This window comes from Labrus mixtus, chromosome 23, assembly GCF_963584025.1.
Source record: "Labrus mixtus chromosome 23, fLabMix1.1, whole genome shotgun sequence".
NCBI lineage: Eukaryota > Metazoa > Chordata > Actinopteri > Labriformes > Labridae > Labrus > Labrus mixtus.
This window is the reverse complement of record NC_083634.1, coordinates 7622196-7648136: the sequence shown is the minus strand read 5'-3', so window position 1 is coordinate 7648136 and position 25941 is coordinate 7622196. Positions and strand designations below refer to the sequence as shown.

At 40.6% G+C, this 25941-nt stretch overlaps 2 protein-coding genes across 2 annotated transcripts in view; one reads left to right on the top strand and one right to left on the bottom strand.

Annotated features, from left to right (window-relative positions):
• The window catches only part of tm4sf5 (transmembrane 4 L six family member 5), a 394180-nt gene that overhangs the window by 177858 nt on the left and 190381 nt on the right, over positions 1–25941 (top strand). The window lies entirely within an intron of this gene.
• rbpjb (recombination signal binding protein for immunoglobulin kappa J region b) overlaps positions 1–25941 on the bottom strand; it is a 55274-nt gene that overhangs the window by 20405 nt on the left and 8928 nt on the right. The window contains exon 2 of the mRNA XM_061031950.1: positions 4462–4500. Coding sequence (XP_060887933.1) covers positions 4462–4500 — 39 coding nt within the window. The remainder of the gene's footprint in view (positions 1–4461; positions 4501–25941) is intronic.

Here is a 25941-nt window from a genome sequence, read left to right as displayed (position 1 = left end):
CTCTTACACATACTGAACCTCATGACACACACACACCCACACAAATACATAAGCACGCACACACACACAAAATAGAGATTAGGTCTCTTCCTGAGCGCTGAAAGGAAGCAGAAGTGAGAGAGACAGTGACCAGGGCACGGCTTGGCTTCCTTGGCAAGAGCAGTGTGCAGACACACAAAACGACTAAAACTGAGACTCAGACGTGCAAACAAGAATTAGACACACACACACACACACACTTCATAGGACAGAATAGGACGGAAAACGCTCAAATGCAAACAGAAGCAGGATCAAAAAATGGTGGAAATCAATCCCCTATTTCATCAGATTTCATCAGTCAGGAAGTGGGGGTAATGGGCAAATCAATCGTAACACACTCACTCACACTCACATTCACACTCACACACACACACACACACACACACAAAACCAGATCAACGCGTATAAAAAAAATTGCACACAAGGGACTTAAACTGCTACCGTGCATATTTGAAAAACAAAGAAAGTTGGTTATTCAGGACATGAATGCCTCGAAACACAGCAAAAAAGTGAACATGAACAAGTGACGCCTTAGTAACAGGGTTGACATTTTTTTTTGTGTTTCATCAAGGTTCAAAAAGGTGCTGAAGTAGAGTGAAAAGAAGAGGAAGTGGCAACAGAGGTGTGATAAAGGTACAGGAAGAAGAAACAGAAATAAAGATACGGGAGACGTTGAAAAAAGAAAACGCGTGACAAGTGAGAAAAAAACGAGCCAGACAGATTTATAAAAAAAGAGACACATATTCAACAGCAGGCACTACGGGGGTCGGCATGTGTGTGTGAGTGTGTGTGTGTGTGTGTGTGTGTGTGTGTGTGTGTGTGTGTGTGTGTGTGTGTGTGTGTGTGTGTGTGTGTGTGTGTGTGTGTGTGTGTGTGTGCAGAGGGGGTAGGTTAAGCCAAGCTACAGATGCAGCCGAGCAGACAGGCATCTGTCCTGTACATCTGCCACAGCGTCTACAGCAGAGCGGGGGCCGTCACAAGACCCCCTGTTAACACACACACACACACACACACACACACACACACACACACACACACACACACACGAGAACACAGTGGAGCATGTTGATACACACACACACACAAGAACACAGTGGAGCATGTTGATACACACACACACGTGCACAGTGAAAGAGCTCAATTAAGATGATCAGACTGCAATTAGTGTGCGCCCGTGTGAATCACAAAAAGGTAGATTACACACAGTTAAAAAATCAACTGTGTATGGCTGCTGATCTCCGTCCCTTTTTTAAAATCCATTCTTCATTTATGAATGTAGAAGTGACTCACTGACAGGAAGAGCATGTGCGGTGATTAATGTGTGACCTCCAGGCGTTCATGTAAGCCTCAAAAGTACGGCTTGGAGCAAACAGGATCGTGCAGCATCTTGTAAAAGACCTCTGGTCTTCAAATCAGTATTTGAAACAAATAGCACTGTATTCTGTCACAGTGACTACACGTGTGTGTTGTCTTCATTTCGGGGCGGGGCGGGGGGGGGGGGTTGTATTTTGTGTTCAAACAATACCATGTTCTAAATTCGGTTTAAGTTGTTAAATTGGAAAAAGACGACCCTTATCCACAAACACACACTTCTCTGCCCTGCCGGTTTTGACCGTGCACTTGGCAATAAATGGTCCCCTCTGTCACACCTCTGTTACCACCTGAGACAGTGTATCAAGGGCAGAACAACTTTGCCCCACCATTCCTCCAGTGTGCATTAGATAATGGGGATGTTATTAATATCCTACCTTGAACTGGCAATATGAAAGCATCTAAAAACCCTTCTTATCCTCCCTGCAGCTTCAACACCAGCAAAGAAAACAACTGGCTATGATTCGGTAAAAAGAAAAAAGCTAATTTTGTGACAGTGCAGACAATTCATTCACTTGTCAATCAACCGCATATCACCCAAAAAAAATGAAAGGGGAAAAACCAGCAGGATTCTATAACTCAAACACAAAATGGAATTTGTAATATTGCAACTTCAGCATACAGGTTTCATTTCAATCTTAATCCAGCAATTCTGATAAAGAAGAAGCAGCCTGCATGTCCATGTGTTCTGTCTGTGTGTAAAGTGTGTGTGTGTGTGTGTGTGTGTGTGTGTGCGTGTATTTCTAGTGTATGTGTGTCATGTATTGTAATTCCAATCGAGTAGCCTTCCTGACAGGGCGGCCCTGCAGGACCCGGAGCTTAAGCTGCCCTAAAAAAAAAAAGCCCCTTTTAGCTGCCTGTGTTTACTGCCTGACAGAAAATTGTGAGGTGGTTTTTGCAGAAACAAGGGGGGGGGGGGGCAAGTGGTTGTGAGAAGACACAAGGACAGAGAGCCACAAAACAAAGAATATATCACATCAAAAAAAAATGGCAGAGCAGTTGTGATTTGAGCGTTTAGCGCCTGCCGGGTAAAGACTGTTTTGTGTCCATCATATTTCTGGCCTTTGAATCCAATGTACAAACAGATGCCAGCGGACTGGCAGCACATGAATGAAGAGGGGGACACATCAAAAGGTGCTGGGGCCCCCTTATTTTTTTTGCCCTAAACCATGCTTGGCCGTTCCAAGCAGTATACAACCCCTCATTTTCCCCTGCTGAGCGCCACGCGCAAAAGACGAGCGCACACACACACACACACACACACACACACACACACACACACACACACACACACACACACACACACACACACACACACACACACACACACACACACACACACACACACACACACACACACACACACACACACACACACACACACACACACACACACACACACACACACACACACACACACACACACACACACACACACACACACACACACACACACACACACACACACACACACACACACACACACACACACACACACACACACACACACACACACACACACACACACCAGTGCCTTGAAGAACGAAAAGAAACAGAAACAACGACAAGCAAACAAGTGCGCACACACATACATATACACACCAAAACCTCCAGAAGCCACAACATCCATCAACATTATGTGTTCACCCGAAACGCTGCTCCAAATGAGTTGGAACGCACATAAGAGGAGCAGGATAATGAAAAACTTGCAGCGCAGCGGAGCACACAGCGGAGCATACAGAGTGCAACTTAAGACAGCAAGTCCTCAGAAAAAGGTGAATCATCGCTTTCCCGGTTTGTTTCTCTTTAAATAACTGTGAGGCATGTTTTTCATTTCAACACAGGCACGCTGAAGCACGTGTAACACAAGTTCAGAGTTGAGTTACAGATTACAAGTAAATAGTCAAAAGCAGAACAAAAAGGTTTTATACAGCAGGGGTAACCAGATAACAGCTCTGGATGGAGGAAGTCTACACAAACATGCTGTTTTTACTGTTGTTATGGCAACAACATGCAGAAAAGTGACTAATATTCTCTTCTGTTGTCATTACAAAATGCCTGTCTTTCTGATTACTTGTAGAAACTTGACTAATATCAGTCAGCCGATATTCTTGGGCGGATTTGGCTGATCACAGATTTTTGGACTGTAGGAAAAATGTGTTTTAATTTCACTAAAAATGTTCAAACCTTTTTCAATCTTGCATGGCATCCTGAGCTTCATATCCAGCTTGGTATATGAATATTATAACCACTATAACCATTGTAACCAGCAATGAAAAAACGAATCACTTTATATTGTAGCTTAAAGACTGACTGATGTGTCAGTAGCCCGATATCGGCCTTTTAAAGATATACCAGAAGGCATACATGTTTTTTTTACTATATATAGAGATATTTTTTTACAGATCCAATAATGCAGAAAAAAGAAACTGTCTTAGTTGAAATAGTAAAATAATGAACAAATATCATTTGTTGAAGAAAGCTGCCTTCAGAGTTATTTTGAATAACTGCTAATGCAAACCCTCCATAGTAAAAGTATATTACCATCACAGCTGATGAATTACCTACACTGGCAGATAAGTAGGTAACTGATGACATTTACTCCTCTTTCATTGCTTTCAATATCCTGTATTTATATGACTCTAATCTGCATGGCTACTTTTTGAAAATCCTCACCTGAAACGTTTTTGTTTTTTTAAATAGGTGGATATATTTTGATGTGTAGTGAACACCAAACCAATGATCATTTGTATGAAAACGTATACGTCCTTTTTGATTTACTATGCTTCACATAGTCCTTTTCTAATTTACACAAAGCTGATAGGTTTAAAAAAGCTTAGGTTAAAAAAAAAACCTGTAAGAGGTTTGTAGTGTTCTCAAAAGGTACTTCAGATTTTGCTGACATTTGTTGTGGATTTGTTGGTCTTGAATCAGCGTATACACAACATGGTGTATGGTCTCGTAACAGGTAACCATACAAATGCCACAACGGCAGCAAAACAAGGTGTTGAGGGAAGAATCTGCTGAGTGTAGTAGTTTATGTGAACTCACCTTGTTAGGCGCTGTGGCTGAGGGCGCTCCCCGAACTTCCTGCAAAGACAAAAAGTGAGAAGAAAAACATGAGTGGGTTGGTTACTAACCACAAACACACTGAGTAAACACGGCTGCAAACAGCGGTGCACCTAAACACGCACATAAACACATACTTGACACTTTGGCTTTTGACAGTGTGAGGCAGAGGAAGGCGACAGAACGCGTTGGTGTATTTTTATACATTTGTGTAGACATTGTACGCATGTATCAACAATTTAAACTAAAAGTAATGGACAGCATGATTCGGTTGTGGTTTAACAGAGTGCTCAGAGGATGACCACACACTTATCTCAGTAATCTCACTCATCCTGCAGCTGTGAACAGATAATGAGTTGTATATTTAGTAGTGATACAGACGTCACTGTTTGACAAAACAGCAATAAATTCCTGTGTGGAGAACAGTAATAAAATGCTAATGAACATACACTTATGGGAACAGTTTCAGGCATCATGTGTGCAGATCAGGATGGTTAAAATAGAACAAGATTATGTCCTATGGCACCTTCCAGTTCACTAAACAGCTAAAGGCAGATTTCAGTCAATGAGAGGCTTTGATATAACGGGGGAAAGTGTACTTGTTGTCAAAAACAACATGTATTTTGTTCTCTGCAATAAATGAATGACTCTCCTGTTTCACACAGCTCACGACCACTTTCACTAAATAACGTTAGCTAGGTAGCTTAGTGAATAGCTGTTGGCCAAAAGAAACCAGAGGCCTCCCAATCACAGTCTGGAGGGGGAGGATGATGTTATTTTGAACCCATTCTGAAGCATTACCTTTCTTACCATTAGCATTGTGTCAAATAGACGGCTTGTAAAATCTGTATTAGGGTCTTATTATTGATGTTTGGACTTCTCTTTCAAAATGATTTCCTATAACTATACATATTTAAAAGACGATTTTGTTAATAGTTGTCATGCCACTGATATGTATGTAGCACTTGAGATATAGTTTTTATCTAAATGTTAAACTGAAGGGATCAAAGAAACCCCAGAGGCAGGCGTCACTCTTCAAACAGCAAAGTCATAGGTCCAGAGCGTCCTCTTTGTCCTCTTGAGAGTCTACATTAATCGACCATGAGCAAAACTTCAGCTTTTGTCAAGTAACAGTGGAAAGGATAAACTTCAAACCAAGAAAAATGGGGGGAGACGAGAGACACTTAAATAAGACTCTAAAAGATAAGACTTTTAAAATGTTCACTAAGGGAAAACAAAACTTTAGGAACTATTAGGAACTTTTAGAGGTTTTGTTCTCCTGCTTGGAAAGATATTTTGGAAACCCACAATGTGTGTTCTGCCTGTTTGTGGTTTTACAGCTTTACCCTGCATGACACAAAAGAAATGCAGAACATCTTTCTGCTAAGTATTCAGATCAACCTATTCTGCTGTTTAACCAAACTATTATAAAGAAACTCTGAGAGAAAGACACATTCAAAAGTTCAGCCAGCTGAAAACTGATTGAGTCAGAACTGAAACTCTTAGTCATAGACAGCATATCGCAGAGAAACCACCTCCAACACCACATAAAGACAACGTGTCAGAGATCACAGTTCAGGTTTTCTGGTCAACCTATTTATTATGATGGTAAAGCAGTGACGTACACATGTAGTACAGTCGACCTCAAACTCTTGAATGTTATTCCTCAGTGTATAAAAGCACAACATGCAAACTTCATCAAAAGATAATAAAATACCAACAAGAGGGTCTGCAGCCCCGCTCGCCCCAAACGAGTGCAAGAGCCAAAGAGATTACGAGGTGCATCGGGGATTTCATGAAAAAATTAAAAGGAATCTTTTTCAGTCATCTCATACTTTGTCTTCAGTCTCATTTTGTAAAATCAATCGTGAATCTTATCGTATCGTGAGCTGAGTGAATCATTTACATCCCTAGTCATTATTCTTGAACGTAGAAGAAAACCCTTCGCATTCCACAAATTAATAACTATCAAGTTTCTAAAAATTATTGAAGTCCAGTAGTTCTGCACTCTTTACTTTGCTATTCAACAGAGGGATCATCACCAGAAACATCAGCAGAAATCTTTTATTTTGCAGTTAATGCATGGATTGGATTCACTCCATAAAAGTGTGTTACACAGTGGACCCTGCAGATATGAGAGCACATTTACATAGACAATCATATTTATTCAGCACACAAACTCACTATGTTTACATGCACAAGTTGAGCTCCATTAATAGTTTGATTATGCCATTGAACTAGGGCGCACTCACACTAGGCAAAGTTGTCCCGTACGGTGCTTAAGCATGATAGCCCCTCCTCACACTAGGCAATCTGTACCGTACCTAAGCACGCTTCACCCCTAAAGTCCAGTTCGTTTGACTAGTGAGTGCTCCAATCCGCTGCTCAAGCACGATACACTTCCTCGGCCCTGGCACGCTAGGAATAGGTGTGCTTCGACATGGTACAGTTCATGCACGAGCACTAGCACAGTTACACAATGTGGACAGCCGTCATTATCGAGAGTGTCATGTCTGAATCAAATAAGAAAACAAATCTCAGTCTGTTCATCTCACTTCTTTCATTTCATTCATTTTTACACAATGGGAGTCAAGCCCACAGACTGACAAACAAAGTGATGAAAGTAAAACCCTGTAAAAGGCAGCATGCACCTCTCTATCTGAACTGTTAGTAAACTCCTCCTAAACTTTTTTTTTTTTTTTTTAAAGATTTGTTTTTGGGCTTTTTGTGCCTCTATTGTAGAGATGGGATAGTGGATAGAGTCTGTAATCAGGGGAAGAAGTCATTTAAGGATACCTTTCCGATAGAAAAGGACAGCTGTCATTAAAAGTAACACATGAACACCAAGATTCCTTCAAGTGTTTGTGTTTGTGTTGGCATGACGGCGTGTCCCCCCCCCCCAACGCTGTAAACCTAGGGGAAACACTGAGAGTGAATACCACAAGAAGAGCATTGAAGGGGATTTTGGCAAAAAAAATACCCACACGTTAAGCTGTGTTGCTACTTCCACGAATGCATGATCCTTACAAGTTATACCTCATGGTAAAGGTGACTAATCAGGCTTTCCAACGATTATTATTATTAAAGGGGCGAAATAAGTGACTGAAATAACGTTTCGAGGAGTTTATTTCACTCTAATGGAACAGCAATTAAAAATTCAAAAAGCATATTCGCTATTGATATAATAGAAATATCGATACGTGGCAGGCATGAGACGATATACATGCAATACGACGTGCAAAATATAGCCATTCTATGCTGTATCGATTTCCCCCCCGCCTTTAACAGTTACCATGGAGTTTGCCTTACTGATAAAGTTGTACAAAAATGTAAATAATCTACGGGGATCTCCAAAAACAATTCAAGCCCGCAGAGGGATAACAGATCTTATAATTCTGTAAGGTGAGAGTTAAACTAAGGTGAAGAATTTAACTTCTGTCTGTGTCTTTCATGTTGATCACCAGAAGACAAGAAATACAATCTTTGATGCATAATTAACACCATAAATTGACTTTTTTAACATCATGTAAACATACTCATGTTTGCTTTAAAGTAAAGTGAGAAGACTGAAGATTTTTATTGGATTCTTTCAGAAATACCTGCTGCTTTTAGTCCTCCATTTTTGTGGCAACTTTAGAGTGATGGGTTTAAAAAAAGAAGAAGAAGAATAAGCACTTTCAATCTGTCTGCTGGACATGGCTAGCATTTAGCGTTGTGCATGTATGCAGCACGTGAAGGTGGCTGTGAGGGTGTGTGTAAATGTGTCTTACTGAGAAACTGAGTGTCAATGAGTCAGATTTTCCTCCTTGTGTATGAGGTGGCAGCTTTGCAGTCTGCTGATCAGCATGTCAGTACATCTTCCATGCTATCAACATAAACTGTCAGAATGTCTGTACTGGGCAAACACAAAATGTAGAGGGATGTAAATATGGAAGAAAAAAAAAGATGCAGAGAGGAGATGAGGGTCAAAAAAAAAAAAATGGAAGTGTGATCGGTGCAGGAGGCAGAAAGGATGGAGCAGAGCTGGAATGATTAGAAAGGAGGGCGATCAATAAGGTTCCCACAGAGAAACACTGATGCCTCAACTGGCTAATGGATTCCAGACGGCTCTCTAACCCCCACTCCTCCTGTAAACTTCACCCCTCCATCTCCTCCACCCCTCCATCTCCTCCACCCCCCCCCCCCACCGATGCGTTTGGGGAGCGATGGAGGAAGGAGTAAAGGATACTGCGGGGAAAGAGGGGTGAGATTAAAGGCGAGAGGCGTGATGTGAAGAGGGGGATGAACAGTGAGGATTTAGAGGGGGATAAACGGGGAGAAAACGAGGTGAAATATCAGGAGAGTCTGCACACATGAATCAATGGTTGCTGCATTAAAAAGCTATTTTTAAACATACATCATTACAAAAATCAGATAAAATCCATTAGCATCATAAATCTAATTCCAAAAGCCTCGCCTGGTTTTATTTTGAAAGGGCGGGGTGTATATAGACAAACAAAAGGTGGTCAGAAGTGTAAAAAATTCAGGTTTGCAAGTTCTATTCAAAGCCGCCACTTTGCATCACCTCCACAAGATCTAACACTTTCGAAACACACAACACATCAACAACACGGAGAGGACCAAACACACGCAGGAAACCACAGAAAAGAAAACTGCAAAGACAAAGGACAGGCAGAGACAGAGAGCGCATGGGCAGAAAAGTCTTTTTTTTCCTGCAACTTAATATCATTTTTAGAATCTAGATGAAGACACAGACAATCTTCAGCGTCTTAATAACCTTACTCATGTTGTCTTCCATTCTAAGCTTTGTAGTTTTACCTTTATAGACGTTAATTCTTCATAACTTCCTATTTGTTTGCTAAAATTGTGATCCCTCAGATAAATCCCATTTTTCACAACTCTACAAAAGTGCAAAACAAAAAGTTATACAATAAACACTCCTTTTAAAAGTAGTCTCATCCTTTCCATAATGAACTATGACTCATCATGTCTCTAACGTGCACACAGTAACCTAAACAAGAGGCTGGAGGTGGATGCAGGAAAAAGGGAAGCACTGTTAGAAGAGCCGTGTCTCCCTTCCTCCTCCTCCTCCTCCTCCTGCTGACTATCATTGATTTTTTTCCGGAGGAGAGGGAGGAGTGACGATGAACACTGCGGACAAACAGCGGTGGTGAGAAATCAAACAACAGGGATGATTCACTGTGATGAGATACAGGGGAGGTTACTCCAGCAAGCAAAACACAGGCACAAGCCTGAAGCTAAGAAAATGACAAATTCATCCAGAAAGATCAGCATGAAGATGTACAGCAGATAGATCTGGTTTTATTCTATAATAAGAGAGGAAAGAAACCAGAAAACAAGAGTTTGAGGACAATTCAGCCCCCTCAACAACCCAAGAGAAAATCACCTCTCTCACTCGAGGACACTTGAACATTTTTAGTAATTTACAAAACAACTGGAAACTTCTTCATTCATCATCACCACCTTCAACTGCATTTTTTTTAATATAAAAAAATAACTAAGATGATACCAAAATACGTTTTAATCAGGAGGTCCTTTTTATGCATTGAATTTAAGGACATTTAACTAAATAGTGTTTTAAGTTCAAATCTTGTGAAATGTAGATACATTACACGAAACATTGACCTTTTCTAATGAACCTGAAAATGATCAAACTTATTTCCCAGACCTCTCTTCTTCCTCTCAGGTGTGTTTAAGAACCCTTTAATGGCCCTCTTTTTTACTCTGACTAAATCCTATTAGGAACCTGAGAGGTGAATCAAACAGCTCAGCCAGCTCTCTAGCTCTTTAGCCTGGCATGGTTACTACTGGGTAAGTGTGCCAAGGCCGGAGCAGTGAGTGGGATCACACAAACAGTGTTTCATTTAGAGTCAATGTGAGCGGCAGAGGAAGTCCTGACTCGAGGCTTTCACTGGGAACTGAGAGTGATGTCACTGCTGGCTCATGGAGGTATCAAAAATACAAGCAGGACATGGGATGTCCAAAGTTAAACAAAGACAAAGTTTGGTAAGTTAAAGCAAGACCAAGATATGCTCTATGTCGATTTATTTTTTTAAGTGTAAGAAACCCATGCAGCTACAACCACTAGAGAAAATCAGTGTGCAAATTATGTAAAAAATCAATCATTTAAATCAATTACTAAAAATATATGCTAGCCCTTAGTTTAAAAAAAGGAAATGTTTTCAGCATGAATTTGATGCTTTCATCATGCTTTGGTTTTCATGGAGTCAAATTTGCCCTTAACATATACTGTTAATTAATTTATCATTTAAAGGGTGCTTTTTTTCAACAAGAAATGTTAGCTTGCCCGCTTTGGTTCTAACGATTTATCAAGTAGCTTCAACTAATCCACTAGTTTGCAACTGTTGTTGATTAATCAGTTGTGGTGATCATTTTAAAATAGAACTTCATTTTCATCTTCTACTTGATTATTCTTTAGTTAGAACGGAATATTATCTCATGCATATTTTTCTGACATTTCAAAGTCTGAACTAATCAATGAAAAGGGATAATAATCTTATCAAATGTAACATGGGAAGTGGACTGCTCTTACATCGTGCTATTCTAGTTTCAGAGCCCTCAAAGTGTTCATACACTACATGTCACATTCACACATTCACACACACTGATGCCATGGAAAGCCCATCATCATTTAATAAGAATCTCACACAAATATGGGATCAGTGTCTTGCCCAAATCCGTTTTTAACATGTTGACTGCAGGAGCGGGGGATCGTACCACCATCCTTCCAATTGATGAAAAATAACCCACTTTTCCACTGAGCCAGTCGGGCATCAACATCTTTGTACTGTGACAGTTTTCACTGAATGAAAAGTTGTGCCATGGCCCATAACTATATGTTAAATAGTCTATATTTCATGAAAACAGAAAAGATTAGATTTGAACCTGTAACTCTTCTTCTGTACAATTTAACACACTGTGGTTGGCAGCAGAACCTCACTCTCGACTGACTGTTGACTGACAAAATGAGGACATTTTTCGACACAGGAAAATGTGAGAAGTAAAATCACACACACACACACACACACACACTCACTCTCATGGTGTTCCCCGTTTGTTTGCCTGAACACACGCCTAAATCGGAGGCAGTGAAGGCAGCGTTCCTCTTGTTGTAAAAGTTTACAGCCAGAGCTTTGAACTCTGATGCAACTTTCCGATCTGAGATGGTCAGCTTCACTTTCACGGTGATGGATTATGCTGATGCTGTTTGGAGCTCAACGTTATCCTTGGAGTCATGGGAAAAGAGATAAAAGCTCTTCCATCCTGCCAACAACCAAATTCTAAAGGGAAAATAAAATGTGTGTAATATTATTTGACATAAGTTTCAAATATGAAAATATATCAAATAGTCTTATCCAATAGATATCTTTTATTAATGACTTTCATAGCACACCTAATGGGATTTTTTTCAGATTATTATTTTTTATTTTATTTTTTGCAATTTTGCCAATACTAGTTTTTAAATAGTTAAAAATATTTTAATTAAATAACTATATGGATTTATTTCCTAATTGAATTAACTTTAATTTCACAAACTTCACACACAAAGACTGACAATTTATCAGAAACCAACCACAGCACACCAGCCAGTGGGTGATGATGCACCATATAGCTGTGGTAGTTTATTAAAACATAACACCTCTAACCAACAGCAGATGAAGGCACCGGGATAAACTACACACCAAACTTCCCCTCAGGCCTCTTTCACACACACCAACAGCCACAAACACTGAGGTCATAGTAAGCCTCTCTTTCCAAAAATAAATAAATAAAAGAATTCATAAAATCTGAACCAGAGCAGGCTGATGCGACGCAGATATCCAGTCATCTAGAAATCAGAAGGGAGCTCTCAGATATTCTTCACTTAAATGAATAAAATACCTCCTTTTCAAAACCGTTTATCTTTACTGAAGATTTTGGCCAGTGGTTTAACATTTACAGAGAGGCCAACAATATGACAACCACAATTACTTTACAGTTAAAGATTTCACCTACAACAAAGTTCATGTACACCTCCTAATCTGTATGCTCATTTATAACATTTCCATAATTCACTGGTTTTTTTTGACTTGCACAGGCACTCTGTATTGGACTGAAAACTATCATTTCTAAAAATCTATAAAAACAATATGCATAAAATAAATATATTCAAACTAGAAGACGGCAGCTAGGCTCAACAGGCTGCTTGGTAAGATCAGATCAGTGTCAAAAATGTCAATACAACCATAGCTTTAGTATTATGGCACCTGTTTATGTTTAATCAAATATCGGTTCTTAAAATTACTGTGACATTTGGTATAGAAGATCGACTTGAAACAAATTTAAAAGGAGGGCTGTGCATGTGTGACCACTTTACTGGTATTGAATGCTGAGACATGCGCCTTCATGACTGAAAGTACAGCCTGCATCATCACACTGCAGATGATCTGACGTGATAGCAAATTTGCTCTTATTTGCTGATGTTTTGTAAGCAGCAATGATGGCAGTGTTTCCCCTACCATTATATTAGGGGATAGGATAGTGGATAGAGTCAGAAATCAGGGAAATAAGTCATTTAAGGATACCTTTCCGATAGAAAAGGACAGCTGTCATTAAAAGTAACGCATGAACACCAAGATTCCTTCAAGTGTTTGTGTCGGCGTGTCAGACAGAAAACAATCCACATGTAAACAAAGAAGAACAGACCAATGTGAACCACAAACAACATACTTTTAGGGATGTAAAGAGTCACCATAAGGCAGTTAAAAATCGATTCAAAGGAGTCAAGATTCACATCAGAACTGTGAAAAAAAAGAACGGCAATAATATTGTGAGCGTCACCGCCGTCTTTAAGATCGGAGGTGTGGAAGCATTTTGGCTTCCCCAAGACGGAAAAAAAAAAGAGGTGAGAAGATAAGAGACGAGTCAAAAACTGTGTGCAAATATTGCAAGAAGACAGTGAACTACACAAATAGCACAACCAACATGATGCAGCATTTAAATCAACACCAAGGCCAAACCACACTGATAAGCAGGTTTGCAGCCAGCCAGCAAAATGAGTGCAAGAGCCAAAGAGATTACAAGGTGCATTGGGTATCATGAGTTGAGTGAATCGTTACATCCCTACTGTATATTGCATATTACCGATATTGCACAAGATCTGCATAAAAGCAGGGATGAGGCCTGGCTGTTCATGTATTAATCAAGTATATTTAAACTCTGGAACTTGCACAAATGTTGTTCTAGGCTACCACAGTTCAACTCTCTGGACAATGAGAGTTTTACACATGTAGCCAAGCTTTCTGGGTTCATCTAAATAAATGTACTTGGTAATAAAATAAACAACGGTACACAGAGTTTTAACTTCTCCAGCCACTGCTTCAGTTTTATTCAGCGTACACACACAACTGCTTTACAGCACCTACAGTTACTCGAGTGACAAATGACTCCAGAAGTCGAGAGAGCATACAACAAACACAGAAAAGTCTGTTACACATGTCTCAGCTCAGCCGGGACCAGGAAAGTGATGTCTGGAAGTTCTTTGACAAATAAAAATCACCATAATGTGCAGTGCAATATATGTGGCACTCTCCTGCACAGACACACTAAATGAACTGATCAGATTAAAATGAACCTCTGTGGAGGGTGGAGGGGAAATTCAGAGTCTTTCCTTCTCGCTCTCTGACAGGTACTCTATGACATATGAGGTCTTAGTGACAGCGAGGGGTGACAGTAGCTATGAATAGAGCATCGACCACCCACATCCACATGCGAACACACCAACACACATCAACGCATGCACACGCAACGGGGGGCTGATTGAGAGAGTGAACCCGGCCCGGGTACTCAGACGGTGATGTGTTTGACAGCTGTGACTGACAGTCCAAACAGAGCAGAGGAAAAAACACACATCAACACCCGAAGGCTCAGAAACACACACCCTGACATGTCCTCAGCAGTGCAGCTTTTACTAGTTAATCAAAAAAGGTCTGAAACTAATGCATCCATTATTATTAATCACTATTAATCACATTTGTGCCTTTATAGTCATCGTGCAAGCACATCCACAGTGTCTCCCTGTGGCCACAGGGATGAAAAAGGGTGTCACTACTGCATTTTTGAATGGTTCTTTTTCATTTTAAAACCTTGAGACAGCTCACCCGACAATTCTAAAACAATATTCTCCTTATCACATCAAACATTTCACTATGTGACCGTTATTTTTTAGCTGTTTTCATTTATTTTTTGATCCGTAATAAAGGTCCTTTTTTTCCGGATAAAAAATTCAACAACAAAAGAATGAACTTGTGTCATACAGCAGTCGGTCAAGATCTCCAAACAATAAACAAAGCACTAAAATATGTGTTATTTAGATGACTACAGTATTTGCAGGCTCTACACAAAACCCCGCTCTTAATGGAAACAGAGCGACATTTGACAGGAAACTGAGGCACAGTGACACCGCTGTCAACTTAAGCACGGTTGACTTTTCATAGTCAAAGTTGACAAATAGGAAGAAGCGTCCCCCCTCTGACTATGATCTAGTTCCATGTTCTTTGTATACTATCTACCAATTTCCAAGTTTGGAATCAATTAAACATCCATTTATCCATCTATGTTAGCATAAGGAATGCTACTGATGCTACTAGTTGATGAAAATAACTCTTAATAAAATGATTGATCCCAGTAAAACATCATGTATGTGCAGCAGGTTACATTTAGATACAAGGAAGTGACAGCTGAATGCTCCTATCCAAACTGATGTGCAGTGACTGGACTTTTCTTTGTTGCTCAAGAATACAACTGATGTCAGAAATACTGTTAACGTGCTAATGAAAAGCATCTTCTATGTGTTCGATTACAAAATACATCATCCCTTAAAGGAAATGATTTGATGGTCTGTGATCTGACAAAATACAAAAACTCAACATTTTTGACACTCGCTTTAATCAGCTGGAATATATATATATATATATAAAAAATATAAATATTTCCTTCTATCTTTTGTTAATGTTGAGCTTCCCAGGCGTCTCAAACACAACCAGCAGACACCAGACGCCATCGTTCATCTGCTCGGGGTCTCTAGGGTCAGGCTCTGACCCCTGAGGTCACCCTGCCGGCAGAGTGTTCACGCACCAGTCGTGTTTGCATTTGTAGATTCGGCCTAACAATCCAATAGTTGGTATTTTTCCACTTCTTTGGACACACTGAAAGTGAGCATTGAGTATGTTTGGGGCTCATGCAGAGGAAAAAATATGGCACAAAAGCCTTGGTCTTCACACTTTATCGCACTCTATAACTAACTATGAGATAACACTGTGATGTAGAATACGCTACGTTTGATGAGTGTGAGCTTGCATCTGCACCTAATTAAACTGTAGTTTGCACATCTCACGCACAATGGTGGCTTACTTGCACTCACAGGCCCCGTGTGAATATGAAACCACATAACAAGTGTGTGTATGTGGTTTGTACACACACACACATAATACACACACAGGGCTCCAGGAGAGCAAACACAAACTGCAAAGAGTGTGTGTGTGTGGTGGGGGGAAGAAGAGGGATTAGGGCCTATAAAAAGGTGTCTGGTTTCCCCGCCTGAGGGCTGATAGCAGATATCACAACTCCTGCGAGTGGCTGTACACCTCATTATCAACACAGCGCTCAGCTTCACCCCCACGGCTACACCGGCCTCTACAGCCACAGGCCATCGCGCTGACACTGAACCTTGCTCTGACCGGGGCTAGGAACAGAGCGCTTTTTTTTTTTCTCCCAATGGTAGATTCATGTTTTCTTACGATTTGTAGAGCAATTATTCAACAGTGAACAACAGCCATATTTTCACAAGGCTTCACAAGATTCTTAGCAATCTTAAAATATGAGTAACTTTTTTGTTTCTCTGAGGCAATGTACAAGTTTCTTTCTACTGTCTTCTTCGTCTTTGCAGTGGAATAACAACAGGAAACAACAATGAGCAACAGTTTTGCATTAGGTTTAGGTGTCCTTTGTCAGATTTCTGATTTAGTCATCACCGGTGTAAGTGGAGCCGATACGTGTTGGTCTGATGCCTTTACTGAAGTTTACAGTTAAGCGTCATTCTGCAAAAGCATAGACTTTTTAAAGCAGGAGTGCAAGAGTATCTTTCATGACAGATGTGCAATTTTTTTTTTTTTTAAATGTTGAAGTAAAGGAAGGAGGAAGCTGAAAACCATCTTTTCCACAGCCTCCATGAGCTGACACCTGACAACAGGCTTGTTGAATTTCACCACACAAAATAAATTTAAAAAAAAACTTCTTGGCTGCAGTTGCAAGGCTGTTATCTTTTTCAGTCGTACAAACTAATTCCTGAAAGCTCCTTGGCAAACAGCCGACGTTGTTTTAAAGTGAAGAACAGAACCAGCAGTGTTGCTCCTTCTTTCGGTTACCTGTGCATGACGTGCTCTTAAAAACTTTCGTGATCGGACAAAGAAAAATGTGGAACGAGTCTCACCAAGCAAGTCAGAAAAAAGTGGAGACACCATTAGAAATTCAAATTCTCCGGCTGAATCGAGCCTGGCAGGCTTTCGGAAAAAAATACTTGTGTACTGATGTCACAGCCACAATACGTTTTTTAATACTGTTATAACACACAGAAAGCATAAACATCTGCCTTTATAACACACACACACACACACACACACACACACACACACACACACACACACACACACACACACACACACACACACACACACACACACACACACACACACACACACACACACACACACACACACACACACACACACACACACACACACACACACACACACACACACACACACACACACACACACACACACACACACACACACACACACACACTTCCTCTGCAGCAGCGTGCCATGCTGTGTGTGGCCTGCAGTCAGGGTATTACACACGCATCTTTCAGGCACGTATTTAATCATTGAGAAAAAAAACTGTCACAGTGGAGGCAGCCAAGTTTGGGCACTTAACTCGTGTCCTAAGTCAACCCCGGGAGGGGGTGGAGGCAGGAGGGACAATGTGAAAAACCTTTAAAAAAAAAAAAAAAAAGAAGAGGAAGAGGTGGGGACTACTGCAGCTAAGATGTGGTTAAAGTTGGAGGCTCGCTCCCTGCTTGGCTCCGCTGCATGCCATGTGCCACAGTGCATGCCAACAACCACAGCAGCAAGCGAGGAGAGGAGGAGGCAGAGTCACGACAAATATCCTTTCAATCTGGCCTATTAGCAAAGACGCTTAAGCTTACAACAAGAGACGAAGAAAACAGACTGCATTTCTTGCTTGCTTTTCAAAGTTGTCATTTGAAGAGTAGCCATGCAGGCTGACAAAATAATTTCTTACATTTTACAAGTGGCTGTAGTAGCAAATAGTGTAGATAACCCATATGGTAAAAACTGCTAGGTTAGCGAGCACACTGCGTGAGGAAGAAGACGAGAGTAAGAAACTGTGGTTGATTAAGATCCTTTAAGGGGAAAAAGGTCATTCTGCATCTAAATACTTTTAGATTCAAGAGAGTTATTAATACATGTGCTGTGACATGATGAGGAAACTGAAGTTTTAACTTATATGCACTGTTTATTTGTATTGTTAAATCTCATTTAATCACATTTTAAACCCTCTAAGTATGATTATATTTAATTAATCATCTATATATTGTTTGTACACTATGTCCTTTTTTTATTTGGCTGATTATGTTTTTCTATTCATCTTTCTCGACAGTAGAACTTGTTCTTATACCATGCTGTTGTGTTTGACTCGTGTGTTCTGCAAAGTGGAGAAAGTGCTTAGACCCAAACGCATCAGCTAATGAACTGTGCAAGCTAGCCTAATCTGCTTTGTGTAACTTGTTCTTCAAGAGAGTACAGCTCAATGGACCACAAAAGGATTTATGCTTTGTGTTTGTATTGTTTGTTTTTTAATTGGGGCACACAGTTACTGATACTGAAAACAAGCAGCTTTTGATATTAGACTGTAGCACTGAGACTGATCTTATTATTGACCGAGTAGCGGGAACTTAAGGTTGTCAGAATTTCAGTAAGTTTGATGCCTTTGTGTTTTAAAACAATACAGTCTCCATTAAAATAAAAATTAGGTGGCAGATAAATTCATGAATACTCCTTAGAATAAAAATAGGGTCCTGACTTTTGATCCAAAATACACTCCCATATGACTAAAAACCATGATTCAAATTGAATCAGGATATTTAAATTTTCTGTTTAAAAGACTGTTCTGAATCTATATTGTAGGGTATAATAGTGCTTAATAAGTATTTTTAAACCTTGTCCATTACAAATAATTCAAGAACTACCTGTACTTTGTACTACATGACCTTGTTTGACTCCTCTTCCTCTTGTGAAATGACACCTCAGATTTCTTTGCTTTAAGGCGGGTGTGCCAAACCACGGAGTGAAAATGAGTCAGATAGCTGTAATCATTTATAAAAAAGGATCTATTTTATTCCTCTGATGAATCCCCAATGGTTAACTTAAAAACTGAAAAGGGCGAGATGAAACAAAAGCATAAAAGGACGATGTGATTGGACTCACAAAGAGCTAGAAAATGATCCTTTATACAAAGTTCAATGTTGCATGAGCAGAAGGAGAGAAACTTTAACGTCTGTACGTGGCTGCTGATGAGCTGTCCGACCCTGAAAGGCTGACTGGCTGCAGATGGCAGAGGTCTGGTAGCTGCCCCAAGATGCCCCGCTGGAGGCAGAATCAAGGGCGTGTGTGTGTGTGTGTGTGTGTGTGTGTGTGTGTGTGTGTGTAGAGTTGGGTGGGTCACATCAGTCTGCACTTGCCTTCACACAAACACACACATACACCAAGGGCACCAGCTCCATCTGTCTTTGACATGGGAGCGCTTAATGACAGAGGCAGAAAAGCCAAAGAAAAAGGCCTCCTTGCTCTCCCCTCCTTTCCCTTCCCTTCTCTCCCTCTCTCGACCGCACACTTCCAACATCAACGCTCCATATGTTCGGACTTTTTAAAACTTGGTCTGGCACAAAATCAATAAGACATCTAGACGTCGCACGCCCGCACACCGTCTGTACATAGTGTAATCTGGCGTAGGAGATGGAACAAACGGAGCAAGTACATTATACACAATACGTCTGGAGTAATGAAATTTCCCGTGTGTAGCCCTACGCACACACACACACACACACACAAAAACCCACACTTGATGCTTGTTCTATCTTTAATGAAGTCTCCTTTGTGATGCCCTGTGCTGCCGGCCACCTGGCTCCATTCAGTCCTCCGATAACACGAGTCCTGAGATAGTCCTACACTTCTTACACAAAGAGGTCCTAACTGATCTGATTTTTCCTGCATGTCCCTACAATCAATAAAGAACGCGGTGATATTAAAGTTGAGTTTGAATCGCTTCACAAAAGGTTGGAATACAGCACAAGCACTGCGTTTCAGCTATAGGAGGAATTTTCAGGCTACAATTCATGAGTGGACTTGTTGTTTTCTGTTCAGACGTCATAAAAAGGCTTTTCAGCATTTCAGTTTTACTCATCAGACAGCTGAGGAAGCTTTTTACTATGATATCTAAAAAACAAATATATATATATGGGAGAGAAAATCTTATATACATTTGTCTTTCTACTTACGCAAATATGGCTGTAAATGACTATTTTGGTGTCCTGTGGACAAGCAATTCTGCAACTTTGAAAGTATTGATGACTGTGTAAAAAAAACAGCCCTGCAAAGAACTGGTTTAAGTCAACTTTTAAAATGTTTTATAAAGAAGAGCATAAGTGCTAGGCATAAGAAAAAAGCATATTACATATTAAGAAGAAAGTCAAAATGTCAGTATCAAAGTCTAGATGTTTGGAATGAAGTTGACATGTTGGTAATAAAGTCAAACTTTCAAGATACCAGACAAAAAAAAAGGAAGATCTTTGTTTTTGAATTTGAACTTTTCTATCATACTACAATGTATTTCATTAGACGCTTTTGTCCAAAGCCTCATCTGAGTGTAATTACAACACGAGAAAGGTTCTACACATGAGGAGAAATGTCAATTAGTGCCAACAAACAACTTGAAGTCTCAGACACAGGTGCTGACAGCAGTGGCTGGAGTGTTTGGTTTTATGTTTGGTTCTCTGTGTGTTTTTTCTCATTAACAACAACATTAACAGCTTCATCATCAAAATAATCTTGAATATTCTCATCAGCATTAACACCATCCTGAATATCATCACCATTATCGTCATCACGATCATCACAGCATGGATATAAAGTGTGCAGGTAAGGTAAAGGAAAGAGCATCATGGGTGGAAAGGGAAGCGTCTGATCCAATGGAGTTTGGTAATTCATTTAACCTCTGGGGGATTACAGAGTAGAACCGTCTAGTTGCCTTTCATAGGCAGAGCGTAGGGAGCAGCAAGGATTTGAATTTGATGCGAGCAGCAGAGGGGGAGGTGAGCAGTGGAGTGACATGTGCAGGTTGAAAACCAGTCATGCTTTGGATCATCTGCAGAGGTTTAAGAGTGCAATGTTCTTTGATACAGTGCAATGATAATGACGAGACCACACAATACAATATGGGGCCAACGATGAGGATAAAATAACGATAGTGTCATTCTGTGATAGTTTATATATAGCAGGACAAGCATATACCGATACATCACAGTATCTGATAAACTTAAGATAACAGAAAGCTCCTGAAAGGTCAAGTTCAGGTTTGATGTATCAGTGCAATTTGGAGTCAGTTTCAACTTTTATATTATATTAGATTACGATCGATTGATTGGCGAGCTGATAATAATGGCCAATTTTGGCATATCCAATGACTATTTTCCCCTCCCAGCACCAAAAATCCCATATCGGTATTGCTGTATCAATATTTTGTTCCATTCCCTACTAGCCTTTTTAAATAGCTGGTTCAGTTAAAAAGATGTCTGAACATACGATTGTATTAGAGATGCACCGATGAACTTTTTTTCAGTTCCAATCCATACCGATACTGACTCCAATATTTTTTCATCATAAGTAACATTGGTATTAATGCTGATTGTATTATGTGTAAGCCTAAACAAAGCTGTAGTTAACCTGGCTTCATATGTATAAAAAAAAGAGCCTTTTAGAAAATAATAATAAATTAAAATGCATAAAAGCTATCCGATATCCTGATACCGATTTATAAGATTGGATGTGTCCCATTTCTAGCTCATATTTAACTTATAGGGGTAATTATCAGGTCAATCAAGCTACAACAGTATGTAGTTTAAGGACAAAGCAGACAAAAGTGCTGTCTGGTAAAATTACATTTTAACTGCTCCCTGATTTACTGCTCACTCAGATCAGAAATATAAAAAGACAGAAGAAGAGTACAAAGTCACGTGGGCTGTTTAAAGTAAACACAGCCACAGGAGACGCAGAACAGAAAACGTTTCAGGCCAAGTGCACAGACACGCAGCAATGTGATCTCATAAAATTAGACATTCAGAGTCAAAAAGCTGCACTAAAGTGACAAGTGTGACTGTATCCGAAGACATGCACAGAATGGCGAGGGTTTGGGGTTGAAGTGGGTCATGTGCTCGGGGGGGAAAACTGTCAGGAGAGAGAGAAGAGCGAGGGAACGAGGCGAGGGAGCCTTGAACCCTGAATGAACCACCCTTTCCCACTCCCCCTTTTTCCCCCCTTCTCAATGCTGTTGAGCCGATGACTCACCGCTGGAACGAGAGGGAATCTAGAGGTGGTTGTGTGTGTATGTGGGGTGGGGGGGGGGGGGGGGGGGGGAGTAGTTGAGATCGAGCGCACCACAGCTACACTGCCACAGCTCGTTCTGTAGCAGAAGAGTCATCAATGAGGGAGCAGGTGGTATGATAACTCTGACGGCTGCTTTGTCGAGGCCTTTAGCCTGAATCACAAACGCAGACCACAAGTCCATGTGAAAAAAACATGATTGACAATCATTGACTCCCTAAAGAAACCAAAACAATCTGAGCAATCCTCATTTCACTATTTTAAGATTAAAATTTAAAGGACTGACAATTACAGCTTCTCCAATATGAAAATGTCACTATGATTATTTGTTGCATTTCTTCCAATCTTGGAACCAGTTGTCTAATGGAAATATAACTTTCAGGAGCAATGCCAATTATTTTGGGCTCACACTGTATCCAGCAATTCTTTTCCATGTATTGCCATTGCCAGTTTTAACAGTCTATCAACTTGAGAAGCGAGAATGGAGTTGGTATAGAAACTAGGGATGTACGCGTCCACTAAACTGTTTACACCTCCCTGCTAGATGACACCCGAATCATCCAGTCTTTACAGACATTTTTAACACCTCATTGGAGACATGCCACGTCGGCCTGATTCAAGACCTCCACCATCATTCCTGTTCCCAAAAAACCAAGGACCACAGGACTTAATGACTTCAGACCCGTCGCCCTGACCTCTATGGTGATGAAGTCTTTTGAGCGCCTTGTGCTCTCCCACCTCAAAGACATCACAGACCCTCTCCTGGACCCCCTGCAGTTTGCCTACATCGCAAACAGGTCTTTAGATGATGCTGTAAACCTGGCCCTCATCCTCAAGCATCTGGACTCAGCAGGAACCTACGCCAGGATCCTGTTTGTGGATTTCAGCTCTGCTTTTAATACAATAATCGGCTCTGCTACAGGACAATCTCTTCCAGATGAACATGTCTGACTCCACCAGCAGGTGGATCACAGACTTCCTGTCTGACAGGAGACAGCAGGTGAAGCTGGGGAAGCATGTCTCGGACAGCAGGACCATCAGCTCCTCTCCCTGTACACCAACAGTTGCACCTCCAGTCACCAGTCTGTCAAGCTCCAAAAGTTTGCAGACGACACCACCCTCATTGGACTCATCTCTGGTGGGGATGAGTCTGCCTACAGGTGGGAGGCTGACCATCTGGTGACCTGGTGCGATGAGAACAATCTAGAGCTTAATGCTCTGAAGACAGTGGAGTTTAGGAAAAACGCAGCCGCCCCCAGCCCCATCACCATCACCATCCGCAACTCCAAGGTGTCTACTGTGGAGTCTTTCCACTTCCTGGGGACCATCATCACCCAGGACCTCAAGTGGGAGCTAAACATCACCTCCCTCATCAAGAAAGGACAGCAGAGGATGCACTTCCTGCTGCAGCTGAAGAAGTTCAACCTGCCTAAGACCATGATGGTTCACTTCTACACTGCCTTCATTGAGTCCATCCTCTCCTCCATCACAGTCTGGTACACTGCAGCCACAGCAAAGGACAAGTGCAGGCTGCAGCGCATCATCCGCTCTGCAGAGAGGGGGATTGGCTGCAACCCGCCATCTCTCCACGACCTGTACACCTCCAGGACCCTGAGGCGTGCAGGTAAGATCCCGATCCCTCTCTCCTCGGACATGGACTATTTGAGACCCTCCCCTCTGGTAAGAGGCCAGGTCCATCAGGACCAAAACCTCTCGCCACAAGAACAGTTTCTTCCCCTCTGCTGCCAGCCTCATTAATAATGTCCCTGCTCTCCCCCCTCCCCCCACATAACGGGGACAATATCCAGTAAACTGCCTAAGTTTGCTAAAAAGCTAGTTGTCGATAATAAGTGTTCTGTTGTCCATTTGTAGTTCTGAAACTACGAACCTTACTGCTCAGTCACAGAAGAGGTACCGTATCTGAAGAAGATCAGCAACATGCAGTGTGTAGGACATGTTCCATTGACATTTCGGGTGGGGGGGCTACAAGCAACTATATAAAAATGTCAAATCTCATCGCTTATTTGAAGAACCAACACAAAAAATTACTAGTATACTAGTAATATTATACTATAGTAATGGGGAAAAACCTTCAGTCTACATTTTGTTCAATTGTTATCATAAACATCGGTATTGTTATTGGTTCAATCGCTGCATCTTTAATAATCACGTTTCAGAAAGCCAAATGATTTCATTCTTCTTTAAAAAAAAGGATACAATATTTGATCAAATAATAGTGACTAAATATATAATAACATTTCAGATTGATTTTTTTTATTGTTTATTAATCTTTTTGATCGATCTAAATGTGAGTTAGTCTGTAAAACTTTTTTGTAAATATCTTGTTTTATCTGGCCATCAGTCCAAAACCAAAGGCATTCAGTTTCCAATTATAGGAAACATAGAAAGTGAACACATATTGATGATCTGATCATTAAAACTGTGCAATATTAAGAGGATAGCTGTCAAACATTTACTGCACAACATCACTGTTCTAACTACAGAACACTCTCTCTGGACCTCGTTCAGCTCAAGAAAACTAACCAACGCCCTGCCCTCGCCTCAAAAAACCACCAAGACGACCTGCTCAGCACAAGACATGAAAAATAGAATTCCTGGCAGAAACAGAGAGTGAGACAGAGAGGGGTGAGACATGACCTTTAACCCACATGCTGTGAGATGATCCTCCACAAACCAAAAAGTATAGACCTCAGCACGCTTGTGCTTGTGCGTGTGTGTGTGTGTGTTGTTTTGCAATGACCGTGCGTGCAGCAGTGCTGTCTGGTTTCAGTTGTTCTCGCTGATTGTTCCTCTTCAAAACATGCTACCTTCCCTAAACAGTCTGACACTAACGAGATATAAAACAAACAGGGATTAACTCAATCTTAACAGCACACATACATAAATGACTTTGGGCTAGAACACTTTATAACACAACAAAAACAAATCACATTCTCATTTTATCGAATTAAGTAGTAAATTGTGGCAAATTTTCCGTTTATTCATCTACCAGTAGGGCTGTCGCGGTAACCGCAAAAAATAATCAGCGCGATATAAACAAGCCAACCACGGTGAACAGAGGCAACCGTCCTAAACAAACTTTAAAGTCACCTCACCCCACCTAAAGTTTAGACAGACAGAAAGGCAACTACACTGGTACCGAAACCAAATGTAACTTTTAGGGAGCATTTAGGTTTTCATCCAATTTAAAAAAAGAGAACCAGCTAGTTTAGATGATGCAATATGGAAAATCTGCAGGAACAGATCACTGTGAAACATCCGATTTCAGTTCACACCAAATTTGCCACCATAAAATTCCTTCACCGCAACCAGACACTTTTGTTGAGTTGTAGTTGAGGTAGGGTTGGCCAATTAATAAAAAATTAATCGAAACCGACATTCAGAACCTCTAACTGAAGTAATCTTGTCCAATCCTCGACTTGGAAGCAATGCCCTTCTTTTGGACACATTTTGTCTTTAGGGAAGACGACACCGGACAAAAAGAAGTCAAATGTAAACACTGCAGAAAAACTGTTTGCAATAAATGCAAGTTATTTATTTTCTACTGCAATCGAGACATTCATTTCTACTTTCAAACCAAAATGTGGCGTTTTCATTGAAAGCGATACTTTTACTTCAGTTTGAATTCAATAAATAACCAGAAAGTAGTTAATCAGATATGCACTCTTTCATTAGAAAAAAT